At 41.8% G+C, this 18748-nt stretch overlaps 1 protein-coding gene across 1 annotated transcript in view; it reads right to left on the minus strand.

Annotated features, from left to right (window-relative positions):
• Positions 1–2832: 2832 nt before the first annotated feature.
• Positions 2833–18748, minus strand: part of LOC131232349 (magnesium transporter MRS2-I-like) — a 64168-nt gene continuing 48252 nt past the window's right edge. Inside the window, exons 10-11 of the mRNA XM_058228582.1 lie at positions 3244–3363; positions 2833–3140 (exon numbers count right to left, since the gene is read on the minus strand). Coding sequence (XP_058084565.1) covers positions 3054–3140; positions 3244–3363 — 207 coding nt within the window. The 3' untranslated portion in view covers positions 2833–3053. The remainder of the gene's footprint in view (positions 3141–3243; positions 3364–18748) is intronic.

Below are 18748 nucleotides of genomic sequence, written 5' to 3' on the forward strand. Positions count from 1 at the left end.
ATCATATAGCTCTTTTTATTTTTCATATACGGTCATAAAACACTCAAATAATTAAATTTTACCTCAACCACATGAAATGACACCTTTTCCTTTCATTTTGTTTTACGAGAGATATTTTCATTTACCTGTTTTGCAAATATAAAATATTATCTATTATATTTAATCAATTTTAGTTTAGAATTAATTTAGTATTTGAATGATTTAGATCAAATGTCATGGATGACGCATTATTAAATAATATGGAGCATGGGACCGCATTTGGGCCCATTTAAATCAGCTTAGATCTAGACAAAATGGAGATATTTTTAATTTCGTGAGAGTAAAAATTACAAGGTTTCACCTGGGATTACGTGGCACCGAATTGCATTTGATCATCCAGCGCTTGAAATTGACAAGGATTGGATTAATCCCATCATAATATCATCCCTTGCCAATAGTAGAGACTCCAGGATCTATCAGGGATTTTGAAGTTCATGTTTACGGCCTCATGTTGATGCATGTGTTTTATCCATATTATTTATCTATGGTATTTGAGTTGCATGTGTTGATGCATCTGTTTACGGCCTCATCAATTATGAAATCTGGTATGTTTCCAAACCTGCATTCCTCCATTTGGGAGAGATATATGATACAGCAGGAACCAGGATTGATGGATCAGATTGATAGGGCTGTACGTGCATATGGGCCCACTGATTTTCACATCATTCTTCCACGTGTACTATGGAGAGATGTCTGTACCATGTATCGTTTCTCTCGGATTTTTATGGTATCCTCTCTTGAGTAGTCACGTGGCTGGGTGGTACGCAGATCCAGACTATGCAGCAATGGACACACCATAGATGGGTCATGTCGATCGGGACCGTATTTCCTTTCTCAATCATCTATTTACTGGCCATCCAGTTTAAAGGTAAATATCAGGCATTTGGGAGAGTTTTGCAGCATTAATCATCCACAATGGGGCCTCTTATTTGATGGTAGGTCGAGATTATGTAAATAACCTTGGGCTATCAGTTTGTTTGAGTTGGAAACAAGTTAGTGATCCAAACCCTTCATATCAAGAGGAAGGTTACGAGTTCTATGGCCGTTGATCAAATGATCCAAGCCTCGAGCATCTACATTGACAGATCGGGACCAAATAGCAAGATCAGTAAAATTCCACCGTCTGATGAATAGTCCATCACAGTAGGGTGTATATTTGCTTGTGTTTTCTTAGAGTGCAAAAGATCAACCGCAATAAAAGGAACACATGGGTCAATCAAAATCCAAAATAAAAACCAAGACGATGGATGACCCTGACTATTAGGCGGAGGTACCAAATGAAGAAGCATGCATATTAGCCATTAATTAAAATAATTCTCAATTATAAAGTTAACAGATTAAAGAGAACGAATCAAATTAACCGAGGGGTGGCCTCTATCATTGATTTAGCGGGACTCACACTTCATTTTCAAAAGGCTATCTTGACTTCCGCAAAAAATTACCGTTGTATGAAAGAATGGCTAGTAGGGGGTGGTTTTCATCTCAAAAAAAGAAAAAGAAAAAGACAAAAATAAAATAAAATCAAAAAGTGTCCGAGAGACTAAAAAATATATGGATTTAAAATTTGACATGAGCGCTTTTATTATATTAGAATCAAGGTTTATTTTAATTAATTTCCCAAAGAAAGGTCCATGCAAATGTAATTGGCTAACTTTTCTTATTTAATTATTGTTTGAAGGTCACCAATCAAGCTTAGAGCTGTCAAAAGGCTGGACTCGGGCCTTCAAAATCAGAATTTTGAATAAAGCGGACCCGATGGTCCAGCCCGAAACAATTCAAAACCCGGACCCTGACCAACCCAGGCCTGGCCTGTTGACAGCCCTAATCAAACTATTAGGATCGTTTGAAAGCAACAATTTTTGTACGGTGGGCCATTTGAGGTAGGGGTGCGAGGTGTATATGGCTCGGATCATCTCCATTTTACATGTGCCCGGTGAAGCTTAGAAGGAGATCGTGATTCATCGACTGGGGAAACATAACCATACAAAACGATCTGATGCACGGTGGATGCGAGCCCAGTTAGCATCTCCACCGTACACTTGAGGCATGTTCTGGATGATCAGCACTGCAGAATGCAGCCACCATAGGACAGTAATGAAATCGATAGTGGTATAACAACAAATGCAGACCCTCTCATGCACTTTGAATCTACTAAATTGCAAATGTAAAGATTAGCATGACAATGTTCTTGTCTCATGTAATGTATAACAGAATTACTATTGAGAAACTATCAGGCCCTAACACAACCGTCCGGAGAAAGTGGGGCCCATAGCTCGGTCATCAAGCGGTTGATCTGATAAGGCCCGCTATGGGAAGGAAATCTTTGGGTTGTTATCTTTCTTCTTGACCATCCATTTGCAAGCCATTGATCCCTCGGAGACCTCTGGGGCATCCCTATCAGATCAACTGTCTGGATCACCAAACCATGTATCCACTCATACATATGGCTGCATTAAATTACAATTCATCTCCGGATGATCCGGACCAATAATTCGGCATCATATATAAATACAAGAAGTTGGGAAAATCAAGCACTCTTTAATCAATTTCTGAAATGGGTCACAAAGAAAAGGAATAATCATTGATTATCGACATTAAAAGTACAAGAACAGGACACTGACGTTGATTCTACATCATTTATTAGTACTTCCACCTGAAATCAGATCAATCCCTCCAACGACCATATGATCACCACATGTTCATGCATTGACCGCTGTATCTGATGGTCACCAATCTGATTTTTATTTTTAATCTAGAAAAAGAAACCATTTCAAAGGCTAAGAAAATGGTCTTTGATTTTTCAGTGGGGCTAGGTCTGTAAATGGTCTCGTCTGAGTTGGTTTAAGCCCAGATTTTGAACTGGCTGGGTGCTGCGACGAGCTCACTGACAGCCCTAGGCTAACTGGGCTTTCTCTAACCTTGATGTAGAATTTCAGTATCCACATCTTACCCTCAATGTAGCAGTTGGGAAGCAGAGTCAATTCCTGAAGGGAGGAATTTAGTGTATTAAGACATCAAGACCCAATTAGACCTTTGTGGCGCGCATAAAATACGATGGCGGTGAAAATAGTGACACAAGTTACTCCGGTGATGATGAGCACCTGTTTGGTTGCACACAAGTAACTTGATTTATATATGAAAACAACAGGTGTTTGGTCAAGAAGATATTGTTTATTTGAAAGAAAAAAGGAAGAGAAAATGTACCCATTTAAATAGATATCCATGGTTGTGATTCCATCCATATGGGACACTCATGCCGAAGTATCCAGCAACCAACGAAAACATAGAGAGGCAAAGAACTGTACTGGTAAGCAAGAGATTTGCCTGCAATGGAATAGAAAAAAAAAAAATAAAAATCGATAAATAGATATCCAAATAGTGTATTGTAATTGAAACAATTACTGCCGGTTATTGCTGTTGTTTTCGACATTGGGTGCACGAGGGTGCCAGAATTGAAATTGCGGCTTCAATTCAAACCGAACAACAATGACGCTAAGCGCCAAAATAGGTAGACACATAGTGTATATTTGAGATCCGAGGAGATCGGTTGCCTATTCAGCTACTCGCTTAACGTGTAAAATCGGATCAGGCGATATTCAGAGGGTGGGATTCGTCCTCTAATGATGGGTTGCACCTTTGCCTTCTGTGCAAAAGGACTTTTCAATACAGACAAAATGGAATGAGAAAAGAGGTTCTTATAGTCGGTCACAAAGGATAGTTGTCGAACACCTTTCAGATAGAAAAACTGAATTCAGCGCGGGAGCTTAGACTCAAATTACTGCTAGAAATTATCAGCTACTTGGTTACTACTATGGATTACACTACAGAAGGTAAAACAACAGGCTTGAAAAATAAAAATTATACTAAGAAATGTTATTTGTTTAATGAGAGAAGTAAAGGATTACGCTATGAAATGTAAATTGGCAGGATAATTGAAAGATAGATTGGTTTGTTTGGGTTGGTTTGAGACGATTTTCCGTCTTGCATTCCTTTTCTATGTATTAATTAGATTTAATTATATACATTTTTGTCATGCGAGGTAGTTTTGGACCTAAAGATGAACATGTGCTTAAAAAAAGGGATTTAGGGCTTAAAAGAAGATAATAAAAATTGGATATTTGAAAGTCATTAATGAATAGTTCACATGTCAAGTGAGGAATGAATAGAATCGAAGATTTAAAATAAAGAAAATGAATCCTGAAAATTGGCCAGAAAAATTATATTCTGAAATTTCAGGTCTAAAAAGAGAAGTCCTAAAATAATTCCAGAAACAAACTTCGGTCTCACCGAAGTTCAATTTTGGTCCCACCGAAATCGAGCAAAACAATCCATTGAAAAAGTGAAAATTTCAACCTTACTTTGGTCCGACCGAAGCCAACTTCGGTCCCACCTAAATTTGATAGATTATGCATAGCTTTTTCATATGCAACTTCGGTCCGATTGAAGGCAACTTTGATTCGTTCGAAGCGTAATAAAAGTGCATAAATCCAAAGTCGCTTTGCAAAATCTCTTAGTTAAGCTTTTTAGTTTCTTCTAGGATGTTAGTCTTGTTAGGCTAATCTCTTAGGTAAGTCTAAGGGATGAAACTTATAATTTATTTCAATGTTTATCTTACTTTGATTCAAGTTTATGGTTGAACGTTCATTGATTTCTAATTTGAATGAAGGAATATTTCTAGTTTTCTATAGTTTATTGTGACTCCAATTACAGTAGATGCTTGGAAAGCTTTTGATATCTTGTTTTTCTATTCTACAATTGTGTGATCTGTAAAATTCATGATTTATCATTGTCTCCTGGGCATCATAGATGTTTGAATTCCCTGCGATCATCACATTGATACCTCATAAGTGAATTAATGCAACGAAAGTTCATATTCTGTTTGAACTTCTCTATCATCCGATTGGATAGGATAGGGCTTCGATTGCAATCGAGTTATCATTGAATCAGGTATATTAATATTGAGATTACTATAAGTAGATTCCTGGATCCTTGGTCTTTTATCTTTTTTATGTCAAAACCTTTTTTCTAAATCGCTGGATTAAAAACCCAGATCAACCAGGTTAGACTTAAATTAGTTTTAGACTGTGTTCCCTATTCCTTGCGGATTCGACCTTGTCCTCACCGAGTTATTACTACATTGCGACCTTGCACTTGGGGTTGTGAACAATAGGTCTGAAGTTAGGCTACCACTTTTCTTCCTTCAATGCCTCCCAAGGAGGAAAGGTGTGGATTTTCTACACAACCTTCTTGTCCATTGACCTGGTTGCAGCTTCAAACCAGATGCTTTCTATTGAGATGGGGATTCAAGGAATAACAGGCATAGCTCTAGCTACATTTGTTTATGAGAAATGCTCAAGGATCTTAAGAAGGCAATTGTGGGACCAACTATCTTTTTTGGCGATGGGATGTTCGGTTCCTTGTGTTGTTTCAGGTGATTTCAATGCAGTCTTTAACTCTTCGGAGAGGAGAGGGACTAGCTCTTTCGTCTCTCGCGGTTTCTCTAACTTTTCTAAAGGGCTAAACAGGGCAGGGCTGATCATTGTAGGCTTCGTAGGGAGCAGGTTCATGTGGTGCAATAACCATGCTGGCCAAGCGAGGGTATGGGCTAGGTTAGATAGAGTGTGCTGCAACAACTTGTGGATGAACGCATTCCCGTCATTTCAGGTGAAGCACTTGCCTAAACTGAACTCGGCCCACGCCCCTCTTCTCCTATCATTTCCAGCTCAACCGAAGTCCTTCTCGAATCCATTCAGATTCCAACGCATGTGGCTGTTACATGAATCTTTCGAGGAGCTGGTTCAAAGGGCATGGGTTTCTGATATTGTGGGGGAGTCGATGCTAGTCCTCCTGAGAAAGCTCAAGAGTGTTAAGCATGCATTGAGGAGTTGGAACAAGGACACCTTCGAGAATATTTTCCAGAATTTAAGGATGGCAGAAGGGGATCTTCGCGGGGCCAAGATTGTAGCCCATGGATCCATGGATTCTTACCTGCAACAGATGCTGCAACAAGCAAAGGAAAAGATGGCCCACTTAGAGATCTGTATTGAGGGTCAAATATTGCATATTAGACCCCATTTATTACCTGATTTTACGAGCATGATACCATTTAACACCCTATTTTAATCGTGTTTGTGATACAAGGTGTATTTACAAGCGTGGACTGCAAAAGGGTACTAAAAGCATGGACTTGATACTCTGAAGTCACCAAGGAAAGGGACGAATTCCAGGGGACAAGATCGATGATTTTTCACGGCCGTAATTCAAGAAAATCACGTGTGTCACACTAAAGAGGCCTGAAAGTCATCAAGAATGAAAAATCACAGGGTTCTCACCGTACATTCAGCTCAAAAATTTAAATATGCTCTTGGAACCATAAATTAAATGTACATGTTAGATTTCAGGCATTGGATCCTTGTGGAAGTATGCCAAAATACATATCAGCCCATGATCTCTAATTTGGGGCCCACCTAACATCATGATATGCTTCAATTTTGGTCTCAACCCTTTGAACGAGATGGGAAGGCAGATGGGCGGTGTGGATTTATCAGAACCATCATTTTGGGGCAACAAGAGTGTTGCACATGCACTACCGCAAGTGCACTTGCAGTGCACTAAATAATAACAAGCGGTCAAATGACGTTTGACCGCACCAGCTGAGTTTCCTAAACAGAGACGGAACCTCTCTATTTCTTTTGCACACAGTCCGTCCACTGCTCCATCAGCGACCCACCTTCATCATCCGGACGGATGATCCAAGCCATTCAATGTTCTCGGGAAGGAAGTTCGACCAAAACCTAATATTCCTTTGCAACCGTTCACAAGAACAAGAGTGTAAAGACTGGATCTTTCGCAGCACATTGATCAACGTGGTGGCCCACAAAAAGCTCAGATCCTCTTAAAATTTGCAATGACATTCTAAATAAGCCTCAAAGAGTCAATGGACAGCGTGGATTTCTTTTATAAATCCGATTATGGACCCCACCAAGCATCAGCGCGGACCACTTTCGCAGGCACTGTTTTTACGCCGGATGCTGGCCATTCTTTTTGGTTGTTGTACGATCATGGAAGTGGTCGGCCCGGCCATCTGGACCGTCAAAAATCGTCCCAAGGTGGGACCGACCAGAGCCAAGATGACTGAACGTCTTAGATCGTGCACTTGGAGCCCCTGTAGCCAGAAATTTCATTCCAAACGCAGATTGGCTGCGTTTTGCTGTGCAAGATGATTTCCGATTTTGTTGCTGTGAAGGGCTATGCAGCCGACCACTCTAACCGACTCCAGAACCCCTACGCACAGCCTCTTTGTGTGGAAGCTCTCACCGACCACCCTTTCATGGCTATAAAGAGACAAGAGAGGAGAGAAAGGAGGAGGCCCAAGATGCGAAAAAAAACCTCAACGAGCGGTTCATGGGCCGGTGAAGAATGATGATGAATGAAGCCTTCCAAAACCAAGCCCCAGAAGGATAGGTTAAGGTCCAACCAGGAAGATCGGATCCCCCAAGCCCCTCCAAAAAAAGTGCCCCAATCTAACCGGTCCCCATCCCTCCAACACCAGCCAACCCACACCCGCCCCATCTATGCGGAAGCACTCCACCCCCACTCACCACCTAAATCTTCCAATACCATCATCGTCCCAAAATAGATTTCAGATCAGGGCAGGGCGTCCCTTCTTTATGCTTTAGTTGGAGAAGTCTCAGGGGAAACGGATGTTACAGACGATATCTATGAAGCCATCAGGTCCTCCAATTACCAACATAACCAAGTAGAAATTCTAAAAGCCTCTGAAACAGCATATATTCTAAAGTTCTCATCTAGGGAGGCAGTCTTAGCTTTCTCAAGGGACAAAATTCTCCAACAAAGAATAGCTATGAAGAATGCCAGAGCATGGGGTCCAGCAATGTCGATGCCAGGAAGGGGAACTTGGATCCGGATAGAAGGAATACTCGTCCACGCTTGGAATGAACATACTATAGGGCAGATAGCAGAACAAATGGGCTCAGTCTTGGAGATAGACAGGCGGTCATTGGCCGGGCTAAACCGGTGGTATGCCAGAGCAATAATCATCCCAAATTTAAAGTTCCCTCCTCCAACAACGTTCAACCTACTGGTGGAAGGGAGATCATACCATATATTAACATTATTCGAAACCAGCTCTCAGTCAGGAGTGGACAAACATCTCAATGATCACCCAACACCCAAAAATATAGAAGGGACCAAGCAATGGGTGAAAAGATCTTTTGCAAACCATCAGGGAGATAAGGTAGATGGTAATGGTACACTTCATCCAGAAACAAGCGACATGAGACATACTCAAATAAGCAGCAGTCAACCTGTTTGACAAAAACCCCAACAGACCGCGCAGAGTGATGTGCCTGAACAGACTCTCCAACCCTCCCCCACCCTACCTCCTCAGATTCTTCCCCATGCAGAAACAACTTGTTCATTGGACCATCAGACCCTGGATATGCCTAATCCTTCAGCTACTTTCCTAAGATGGGAGCAACCTCAGCCCTCCATTGCTACCCACCTAGCTAGTTCAGTTCCAGGATTCTTGTAGGAAATCACTCCACCTTAACAAAACTGTCACATGGATGAACCCCGTCCTATCCATCAGAACAGCCATCAGATCACCACTCCTTCAATTCACGTCCACGCTCCTAGTGAGTGCCATGTCCTAGCGCCTATGGTTATGGTGGACTGGGACAGATGGCTCTCAGGTATGAAAGAGCTATTCAAAGATAGCTCCAGCAGAATGCAGACCAACCCCCTTTTAACTTAGGCTCATCCTCTTGTAGAATTCCATGCAGGTAATCTCCAATTTTCTCCAGCAATGTCCACAGGTAGGGGGCATCAATCTTCCAACGAAGACTCAGCAAAGGAAGCTGAGGCAAGAGGAATTCCTCCAGATACAGAGGTCACAACAATAGCCATTTAGGGATCCCAGGCTACTAAGAAGAGAGCAAAAAAGAAACAAAATGAAGCACTGGCCCTATGGGTGGACATTCAAGGGCAGACAAGCATAAAAGGGCTTAGCATCAGCTCCCAGGAAGAAAGATCAGATAGAACAGGAGCTAAGAATAACAGGAAAAAGCTCCCATAGTGAAATCTCAATAGCAGGAAAAGCCAGAGACTTAAGAGCTTAAAGAGGAGGGTTGAGAAGAGAGGATGGGTTACGGATGACTATCATCCTTTCATGGAATGCGAGAGGGGTAGGTAATTTTCAAACCACCCGCCACTTGAAACGATTGGTCAGAAAACACAACATTGCGATCCTAATCATCCAGGAGCCGATGATTTAGGATTCCAAGAGACTTGATCTGGCAGTGAAGCTGGGATTTCAGCAGCAGGTAGCAGAAGACATTGTAAATGGTAGAATTTGGATCTTGGAAAAAGACCATTTCCAAATCCAATCAATTCAAGCATCTAGTCAGAGCATCACCTTCAGCATCACAGCAAATTCTCTTCCCCAGCCAGCCTATATTACTGCAGTGTATACCAGTTGCTGCAGAGAGCAGAGGAAGCACCTTTGGGAAGAAACGAGGAGGATTTTTAGTGCCATCAAGGGCCCATGGCTTGTTTGTGGAGACTTCAACTCCACAATAAGCCTGGGTGAGAGGCTTGGAGGAAACCAGCAATTGTCAGCAGCTATGTTAGATTTTCAGGACCTGATCAATGACACAGGCCTCATGGATGTAGGCTATTCAAGATCCATATTTACTTGGTGCAACAATAGGGCAGGTACAAGCCGAAGATGGGCAAGGTTGGATAGGATGCTTATCAACGCAGACTGGATGAGATATCTCTCAACCTTTAAGGTCGATCACCTTACTAGATCCTTCTCAGATTATTCCCCCATCCTACTCTCCTTCCTCCAAGAAGCTGAGAAATTTCCCCATCCATTCAGATTCCAGAGAATGTGGACGGACCACGATGACTTTATGAGGGCGATCAAGACCAGTTGGGACAACAATATTGCAGCAACTCCCATGTATAAATTTTTCATCAAGCTGAAGAATCTGAAGGCAATGCTTAGAGTTTGGAACAAAGAGGTTTTTAGTGACATTCATAAGAACATCCAAGAGGCAGAGGACAAAGTAAATAGGACAGAGTTCAACCTACTTACATCTCAGTCAGTTTCAGATAGTACCACCCTCAACTGAGCACAGGCGAAGCTCAAAAAAGCCTATCTCCAAGAGAAAATCTTCTGGAAACAAAATCGAGGAACTCCTTGCCAGCTGAAGGAGATAGAAACACGAGGTTTTTCCATGACTCTGTCCTTGATAATCAAAAGAGGTTAGCGATCAAGAAGCTCAAGAGAGCCACGAGCGAAATCACAAAAAAGATAGAAGAAATAGGGGCTGAAGCTGAGAGCTACTTTAAAGTGTTGTTCTCCTCAGATGGAAGCAACTCAAATGAAGAAATCCTGCAATGCATTCCTCTGTTGGTTACTGAATAGATGAATGTTGGACTCATGCAACCTCTTTCGATAGAAGAAGTAAAACAAGCCATGTCTTCTATTCTGGTTGATAGTGCTCCAGGCCCGGATGGCCTTGTGGGAACCTTCTACTCAGCATGCTAGGAAGTAATCAAGGAAGATCTGTTTGCAGCAGCCAAAGACTTTCTTGAAGGAGGGCCGATCCCTAGAGCATTCTAATGTACTATAATATGCCTTATCCCGAAGAAAATCACCCTGGTATCCATTTCAGACTTCAAGCTGATCAGTCTCTACAACTGTATAATGAAGATATTCTCCAAAATCATTGCATCTAGGCTGGCTCACATCCTTCTAGTTATCATCTCAAATCAGCAAGGTGCTTTCGTGAAGGGAAGATCAATCTCAGAAAATATCTCGTTAGCCAGAGAGATGGCCTATGAGATTGATCGTAGGGTCTATGGGGATAATTTGATCATCAAAATAGACATGGAAAAGGCTTATGACCGGATGGAATGAGCCTTCATATCTCAGGTGCTCCATAAATTCGGTTTTCATCCCCATTGGATCTCTTCCCTGCAGCGGTGTTGGACCGACGTCTAGTTTTCCATTCTTATCAACGGAAGAAGTTTTGGTTTTTTTAAATCCAGTAGAGGGTTAAGACAGGGTGACCCAGTGTCACCTTCAATCTTCATCCTAGCATCTGAAGTCCTAAGCAGGGGCATTTCCAACCTCTTCTATTTAGGGAGCTGTCAGCCTTATAAACTCCCCAGAAGCTGTCCCAATATCTCACACCTTTTTTTTACTGATGATGCCATCTTATTTCTAAATGTCAAGCAATCCATTTAACTAGCATCCCAATCCACCTCATGTCAGCCATCAATATTCCGAAATCAGTGAGTAAATCTCTTGACAGGGCCCTTGCAATTTTTTTTTGGGGGAAGTTCGGAAGGTAGCAATAAAAGACATTGGATCAGGTGGTCTAAGTTATGTATTCCTTTGTAAGAGGGAGGATTGGGAATCAGGAGCTCTGATAAGGTAATGCGAGCATTCAAAGCTAAGATGGGCTGGAATATGTTGCAAGGAAAGTCGCTTTGGGCAAACTTTTTCTCAGCTAAATATTTCAAGAAGCTCATCACTGATAAAGGATTTATAGGCTCAGTCACCTCCCTAGGCTAGAAGGAAATAATCAAATCATTGTCATTCACATTGCTTCACTCAAGATGGCTCGTTAGTGAAGGAGACATCAGTTTCTAGTTCACGAATTGATCAGGTCGGGGGTTCCTGGCTGCAACAGCAGATGGGCCTATTCCTCATCAACTCCTTCATGCCCCACTCCGCGATTTCTTCTCCCCTGCCGGGCGATGGTGCCTTTCTGATGTTCACCCATTTATCCAAGATTCAACGTTCCAGTCCATAACAGCTAGCGCAATTACTCTATCAGGAAGACCAGATAGGCTGATATTGGATCTCTCATCTTCAGGGAAATTCTCGCTCAAATCTATGTGGAACGGGTCTAAACATCACCACTCGATCAAATAATGGGCTAAGTGGCTTTGGAACAAATTCCTCCCCCCGAAAGTGGCAATTTTTACCTGGAAAGCCATGCATAGTGTTGTCCCTGTTGATGTGGTGGTGCAGAACGTTGGAGTTCCAATGTGCCCCCCCCGCAAGTGCAACTTTCTCAGCTCTCTCCAACTGGGCTTCTCGGTTCCTGACCCCTATCCTAGTCAACTATGAAGCTAGCCCCCTTACAATCAGGACACCCAGGGGACATCAACCTTGCTCTGTTTCAGACCAGCCCTCTCCCGCTGTGGAGGATGCTGACCACCTGTTTTGTCAAGGGTGTATAACGAGGACTGTTTGGAGCTTCTTCTGCAATCTATTTGATATACCCTTCATCCAAAACCAATCTCTCTCCCTCAGGTTTCAGCAATGGACTAAAAGGCAAGTACCAAATCAAGATTCAAGATTCTAATAGGCATCGCCCCTTCCTTCATCATCTGGGAAACCTGGCTCAGCAAAAATTCAGCCCGATTTGAGGGCCATGCCATGTTAGCTAGAACGATCATCCTCAAAGTATTGAATTGGCTGAGAGAGATCAACTCATCCATTCCAGTCCTTGATAAGAATTTCTTCTATGAATCCATCACCCTCCAGTTGCTTAAATTAACCAACCCTTCTCCATCTGTTGGAGGGATGCCCATTCTCGTCAGGTGGGCCAAGCCATCTAAAGCCTGGCTAAAGCTTAATATTGATGGATTGTCGAGAGGTAATCCGGGCCAAAGTGGTGGCGGGGGAGTCTGTAGGGATAACCAAGGCCAATTCATTTTTACATTCCAAAGAAGCTATGGGATAACATCCAATTCAGTAGAGGAAGCTCAGGCGATGCTAGACGGGCCGATCATCTGTTCTAACCTTGGCTTAGTCAATATATCGGTTGAATCAGATTCCAAGCTCATAGCGAAAGCGGCAGAGGATTCTTCAGCCCCCATTCCCTGGAATCTTTAGTACATCATGGGAGAAATTCAGCAAAAAAGGCGAAGTCTAAATCTAATTTTCAACCACATTTTCTGTGAAGGGAATTCAGTGGCAGATGCTCTGGCAAGGCTAGCGAGTGAAGGGTGCCCTGATAGAATTTTCAATTCCTACTCTATCCTTCCGAGGTTAGTCAGGGGTTTGTTAGTTCTTAATAATGTTGGGGTAGGATCTTTTAGAAATCCTCAAGGGCGGTTCGCCCCCTTCTTTAGTCCCTCTGAGAAGCTTCAGGTCGCTTCTCCTCCGTTTTGTTTTTGTTCAGTGTATTTAGCTCTATAAGGAGTTACATGATAGGTGAGGCCCTTTTGCTTTTTGTTGGGGCCCATCGAAAGGGCTATATATTTTTCTGTGATTAATGAAACTGTGGCAAGAGCCCACTTTATTAAATAAAAAGACAGAGACATACCTGATGGTGATTTCTGCCCACCTTAAGAAAGAATAAGAGCGTATGCTCATATCTACTCTCATTGAGCATAAGGGAGCCCTTGGAAGGACGATTGCGGACCTATGGGTATTGACCCATCGATTTGTACTCATCGCATTTATCTTGAAGATAATGCGAAGACCGCTCGACAATCACAACATAGACTAAATCCAAACATGAAGGAAGTGGTTAAGGCCGAGGTTCTTAAACTATTGGATGTGGGGATCATATACCCTATATCCGATAGTCAATGGGTGAGTCCAATTCAAGTGGTTCCTAAGAAGTCGGGATCACCATCGTAGCCAATGCCAATAATGAACTCGTGCCAACTAGAGTTACTACTAGTTGGAGAACGTGCATTAACTACAGAAAGTTAAATACCATCACGATGAAGGACCACTTTCCTTTACCCTTCATTGATTAGATCTTGGAAATGTTAGTTGGTCATTCCTATTACTGTTTTCTTGACGGCTATTCAAGCTACAATCAGATAGAGATAGCCCATGAAGATCAGGAAAAGACCACATTTACATGTCCCTATAGTACCTTTACTTACTGAAGGATGCCATGCGGACTATGTAATTCCCCTCCCACCTTTCAACGATGTATGATGAGCATCTTTTCTAACATGGTGGGGCAATATCTAGAGGTCTTCATCGATGATTTCTCTATCTTCGGTCCATCTTTCAGCGAGTGCTTAGAAAGTCTTAAATGTGTACTAAAAAGATGTGAAGAAAAAAACTTGATACTTAATTGGGAGAAGTGTCATTTCATGGTTCATAAGAGAATTGTCCTTAGACATATTATATCATGCAAAGGAATTAAGGTGGATAAGGAAAAAATCGATCTTATCTCTAACCTACCTCCACCCAAGAACATACGGGACGTGAGATCCTTCTTAGGACACGCTGGGTTTTACAAAAGATTCATAAAGGACTTTAGTCTCATCTCTCGTCCTCTATGTAATCTACTTCAAAAGGATGCACCATACGAGTGGACTGAGCCATGTCAAGAAACTTTCACTAAGCTTAAAGGGCATATTGACTAGTGCACCTATCATACAACCACCCGACTGGAGCATTCCTTTTGAACTTATGTGCGACGCGTCTGATTATGATCTTGGGGCAGTTCTAGGCTAGAGAAAAGATAAGAAACCCTATGTTATTCATTATGTGAGTAAGACTCTAAATCTTGCCCAAGTGAACTGCTCGACTACAGAAAAGGAACTCTTGGCCATAGCGTTCGCTTTGGACAAATTTAGGTACTTGATCGGATCCAAGATCATTATTTACACAGATCACGCGGCGCTCAAGTATCTTCTGTCTAAGAATGATGTTAAGCCTCACATGATAAGATGGATCATTCTACTCCAGGAATTTGTCCTAGAAATAAAAGATAAAAAGGGAGTAAAGAACATAGTGGCTGACTATCTTTCTCACTTGAATCCCTGTGATTCCCTTGAGACGACACATATCAATGACATGTTCCCTGATGAACACTTGTTCAGGGTCTCCCATTCACCTTGGTTCACTGATATTGCTAATTATTTTGCCACAGGTTTCATACTGACACATTGGACTGCGCAAGATAAGAAGAAAATTTTCACCAAGGTGCGCAACTTTTTCTGGGATGATCCATATTTGTTTAAATATTGCCCAGACCAAATCTTAAGAAGATGTGTGTCAGATGATGAGCATCAGAGATTCATCTCCTTCTGTTACTCACAGGCCTGTGGTGGTCACTTTTCTACTAAAAAGACCACGACTAAGATTCTGCAGTGTGCCTTTTACTGGCCCACTATGTTTAGGGACACTCGTGAGTTTTGCAAAGCTTGTGAGCGTTGTTAGAAATTGGGAGCGTTGTCCCGTCGAAATATGATGCCCTTGAATCTCATTCTTATTATAAAGGCATTTGATTAATGGGACATCGATTTCATGCGACCATTCCCCGAATCCTTTGGGAATCTATATATTTTGCTTGCTGCAGACTATGTCACTAAATGGGTCGAAGCGATTCCATGCCGGAATAATGACCATCGCACGGTCATTAAATTCCTAAAAGAGAACATCTTTTCCCGATTCGGAATGCCTCGAGCCATCATTAGTGATGGGGGCTCACACTTTTGTAATTGACCATTTGAGAGTTTAATGAAGAAATACGGTATCTCTCATAAGGTGAGCACCGCATACCACTCACAGATAAGTGGGCAAGCTGAGATTTTCAATAGGGAGATTAAACACATTTTGGCGAAAACGATTAACCCTGACCATAAGAATTGGTCAATCTGATTAACCGATACCTTATGGGCTTACCGTACTGCTTTTAAAACCCCTATTTGAATGTCTTCCTTTAGACTTGTCTACGGGAAGGCTTGCCACTTGCCTATGGAGTTGGAACATAGAGCCTACTAAGCGATCAAAAATATGAATTTCAATCTGGACAACGCTGGCTCTCTACGCAAACTTCAGTTGAATGAACTCAAAGAAATCTGGAATGACGCATACGAAAACTCGAGAATTTACAAAGACATAATGAAGGCGTTTTATGACCAACATATTTTGCAAAAATCATTCATGCCTGGTCAGAAAGTCATTTCATATAATTCTCGATTACATCTCTTTCCGGGTAAGCTTCGATCTCGTTGGACTGACCTTTTTACTATTATCAATATTTATCCTTATGGGGCTATCGAGATTCAGAATCTAAACAATGACAATGAGTTTAAAGTGAATGGACATTGACTAAATCCATTTGTCTAGAAATTTGATGCAGAGGACATGTCAATGTCTCTAACTGATCCTGTTTACCAGGATTGATCTCCTAGTCTGATGGAAGTATAGGTAGGTTTCCTGCTTTCATAGGTCTAGAGTAGTTTGCTTTATGTTGTTCTAGGTTAGTTGGTTTTATGTCATTATGTTAGTTTGTTTTCTATATTGTTTTAAGATAGTTTGCTTTTGTTGGTTTCTCTCTTGTGCTGCTGAGATCTTTGTGGAAAAGCCTCTTGATTCTTTCGTCCAGGTACTATCTTTCTAGCACTCCTCTTTTACTTTCATTGTCTCATGTGCATTGCTTGTTTATTTCTTTTACATTGAGGATAATGTACATTTTAGGTTGGGAGTGGGAGATTAGGTCACCTAATCAGTATTTTCTTGGTCTTGAGCAAAATTTGTGAAAATTTTTAAAAAATTTTCTTGAAATTCTTGTGAATTCGAAGTAATTTTGACGGCCATCGTTGATTTAACATTATAAGATATGGAGTGTTTGGGATTTACGTCTTTTGGATTTAGCCATCTGTTAGATCTCACAGGTAAGTTCGAATTATTAATCCATGATTAAAAGTTTTAAACATTGATTGAGCCATGATTTCACATGTCACATCTCGCTTACACATTGAGGTTTCAGTTCGATATTGAAGGATTAACTTGGTAAGCACTAAGCATGAAAGGAACCAACGTAAGAAAATTGAAAGGATTGGGCGAATGGTCTTCACCATAGGTTTTCTCTCTATAGGTGAAGGTTTAATTCCCTAAGATTGACATTCGGAAAGGGCTAGGCGAATGGTCTTCACCATAGGTTTGCTCCCTATAGGTGAAGATTTGATTTCCCTCCTTGGCGTTACTTTTAATGAAAAAATAAAAAACTGGAAGAATGACAGAATGATCAATGAGGCAAGTTTTGGTTTTGGTTTTGGTTTTGGTTGTCATGAATTCTCTTGATGGTTACCAATGATATCATGAAATAGAGAAGTGACTCTTAATGTTGTTAAGCCGAGATTACACTTTACACCCATGGAACTCAATGTTTAGGATTTTTCTAATCGATGGATTAATACTTTGAACTTGACTATGAAGTTTACCATGCGCTTACGTCCAGGAGAAATTAATGTTCAACATTCATGAATCTCAGACTTCTAGTATCTGGATTGTTTTCAAAAATCACTCGAGTTTATAGAAATTGTCGTATACTTTGCTCGGGACTAGCAAAATGCTAGTTGGGATTTGTGTTGAGGGTCAAATATTGCATATTAGACCCCATTTATTACCTGATTTCACAAGCATGATACCGTTTAACACCCTATTTTAATCATGTTTGTGATACAAGGTGTATTTACGAGCGTGGACTGCAAAAGGGTACTAAAAGCTTGGACTTGATACTCTGAAGTCACCAAGGCAAGGGACGGACTCCAGGGGACCAAGATCAATGATTCTACACGGCCGTGATTCAAGAAAATCACGTGTGTCATACTAAAGAGGACTGGAAGTTGTCCAGAATGCAAAATCACATGGTTCCCACCATCCATTCGTCTCGAAACTTTAGATCTGGCCTGAGGACCATAAATTAACTGTACACATAAAATTTTAGCCATTGGATCCTTGTGAAAGTGGGCCAACAGTCAGATCATCCTATGAATCTCTAATCTGGGGCCCACCTAACATCAGGATATGCTTCAATTTTGGTCTCAACCCTTTGAACGAGATGGGAAGGTAGATGGACGGTGTGGATTTATCAGAACCATCATTGTGGGGCCACACGAGTGCTACACGTGCACTGCAGCAAGTGCACTTGTAGTGCACTAAACTATAACAAGCAGTCAAACAATGTTTGACCACACCAGCTGAGTTTCCGAAACAGAGACGGAACCTCTCTGTTTCTTTTGCACAGTCCGTCTGTTGCTCCATCAGCGTCCCACCTTCATCATCCAGAAGGATGATCTAAGCCATCCAATGTGCCCGGGAGGGAAATTCTACCAAAACCTCATAGTCCTTTTCAACCATTCACAAGAACAAGAGTGTAAAGACTAGATCTTTCACCGCACATTGATCAACGCGGTGGCCACTAAAAGCTCAGATCCTCTTCAGATTTGGAATGATATTCTAAATCATCTTCACAAATCCAATGTACGGCGTGGATTTATTTGATAAATCCGATTATGGACCCCACCAAGCATCAGCGTGGACCACTTTCGCAGGCCCTTTGCGCCGGATGCTGGCCATTCTTTTCGGTCGTTGTACGACCATGGCAATGGTCGGCCCATCCCAAGGTGGGACCGACTAGAGCCAAGATGACTAAACTCTTAGATCATGCACTTGGAGCCCTTGTAGCCGGAAATTTCCTTCCAAACGCAGATTGGCTGCGTTTTGCTGCGCAAGATGATTTCTGATTTTTTGGTTGCGAAGGGCTACGCAGCCGACCACTTTAACCGACTCCAGCACCCCTACGCACTGCCTCTTTGTGCGAAAGCTCTCACCGACCGCCCTTTCATGCCTATAAAGAGACGAGAGAAGAAAGAAAGCATCATTCAATCCCACGGCTGAGAC

The sequence above is a fragment of the Magnolia sinica genome, chromosome 18 (assembly GCF_029962835.1).
Source record: "Magnolia sinica isolate HGM2019 chromosome 18, MsV1, whole genome shotgun sequence".
NCBI lineage: Eukaryota > Viridiplantae > Streptophyta > Magnoliopsida > Magnoliales > Magnoliaceae > Magnolia > Magnolia sinica.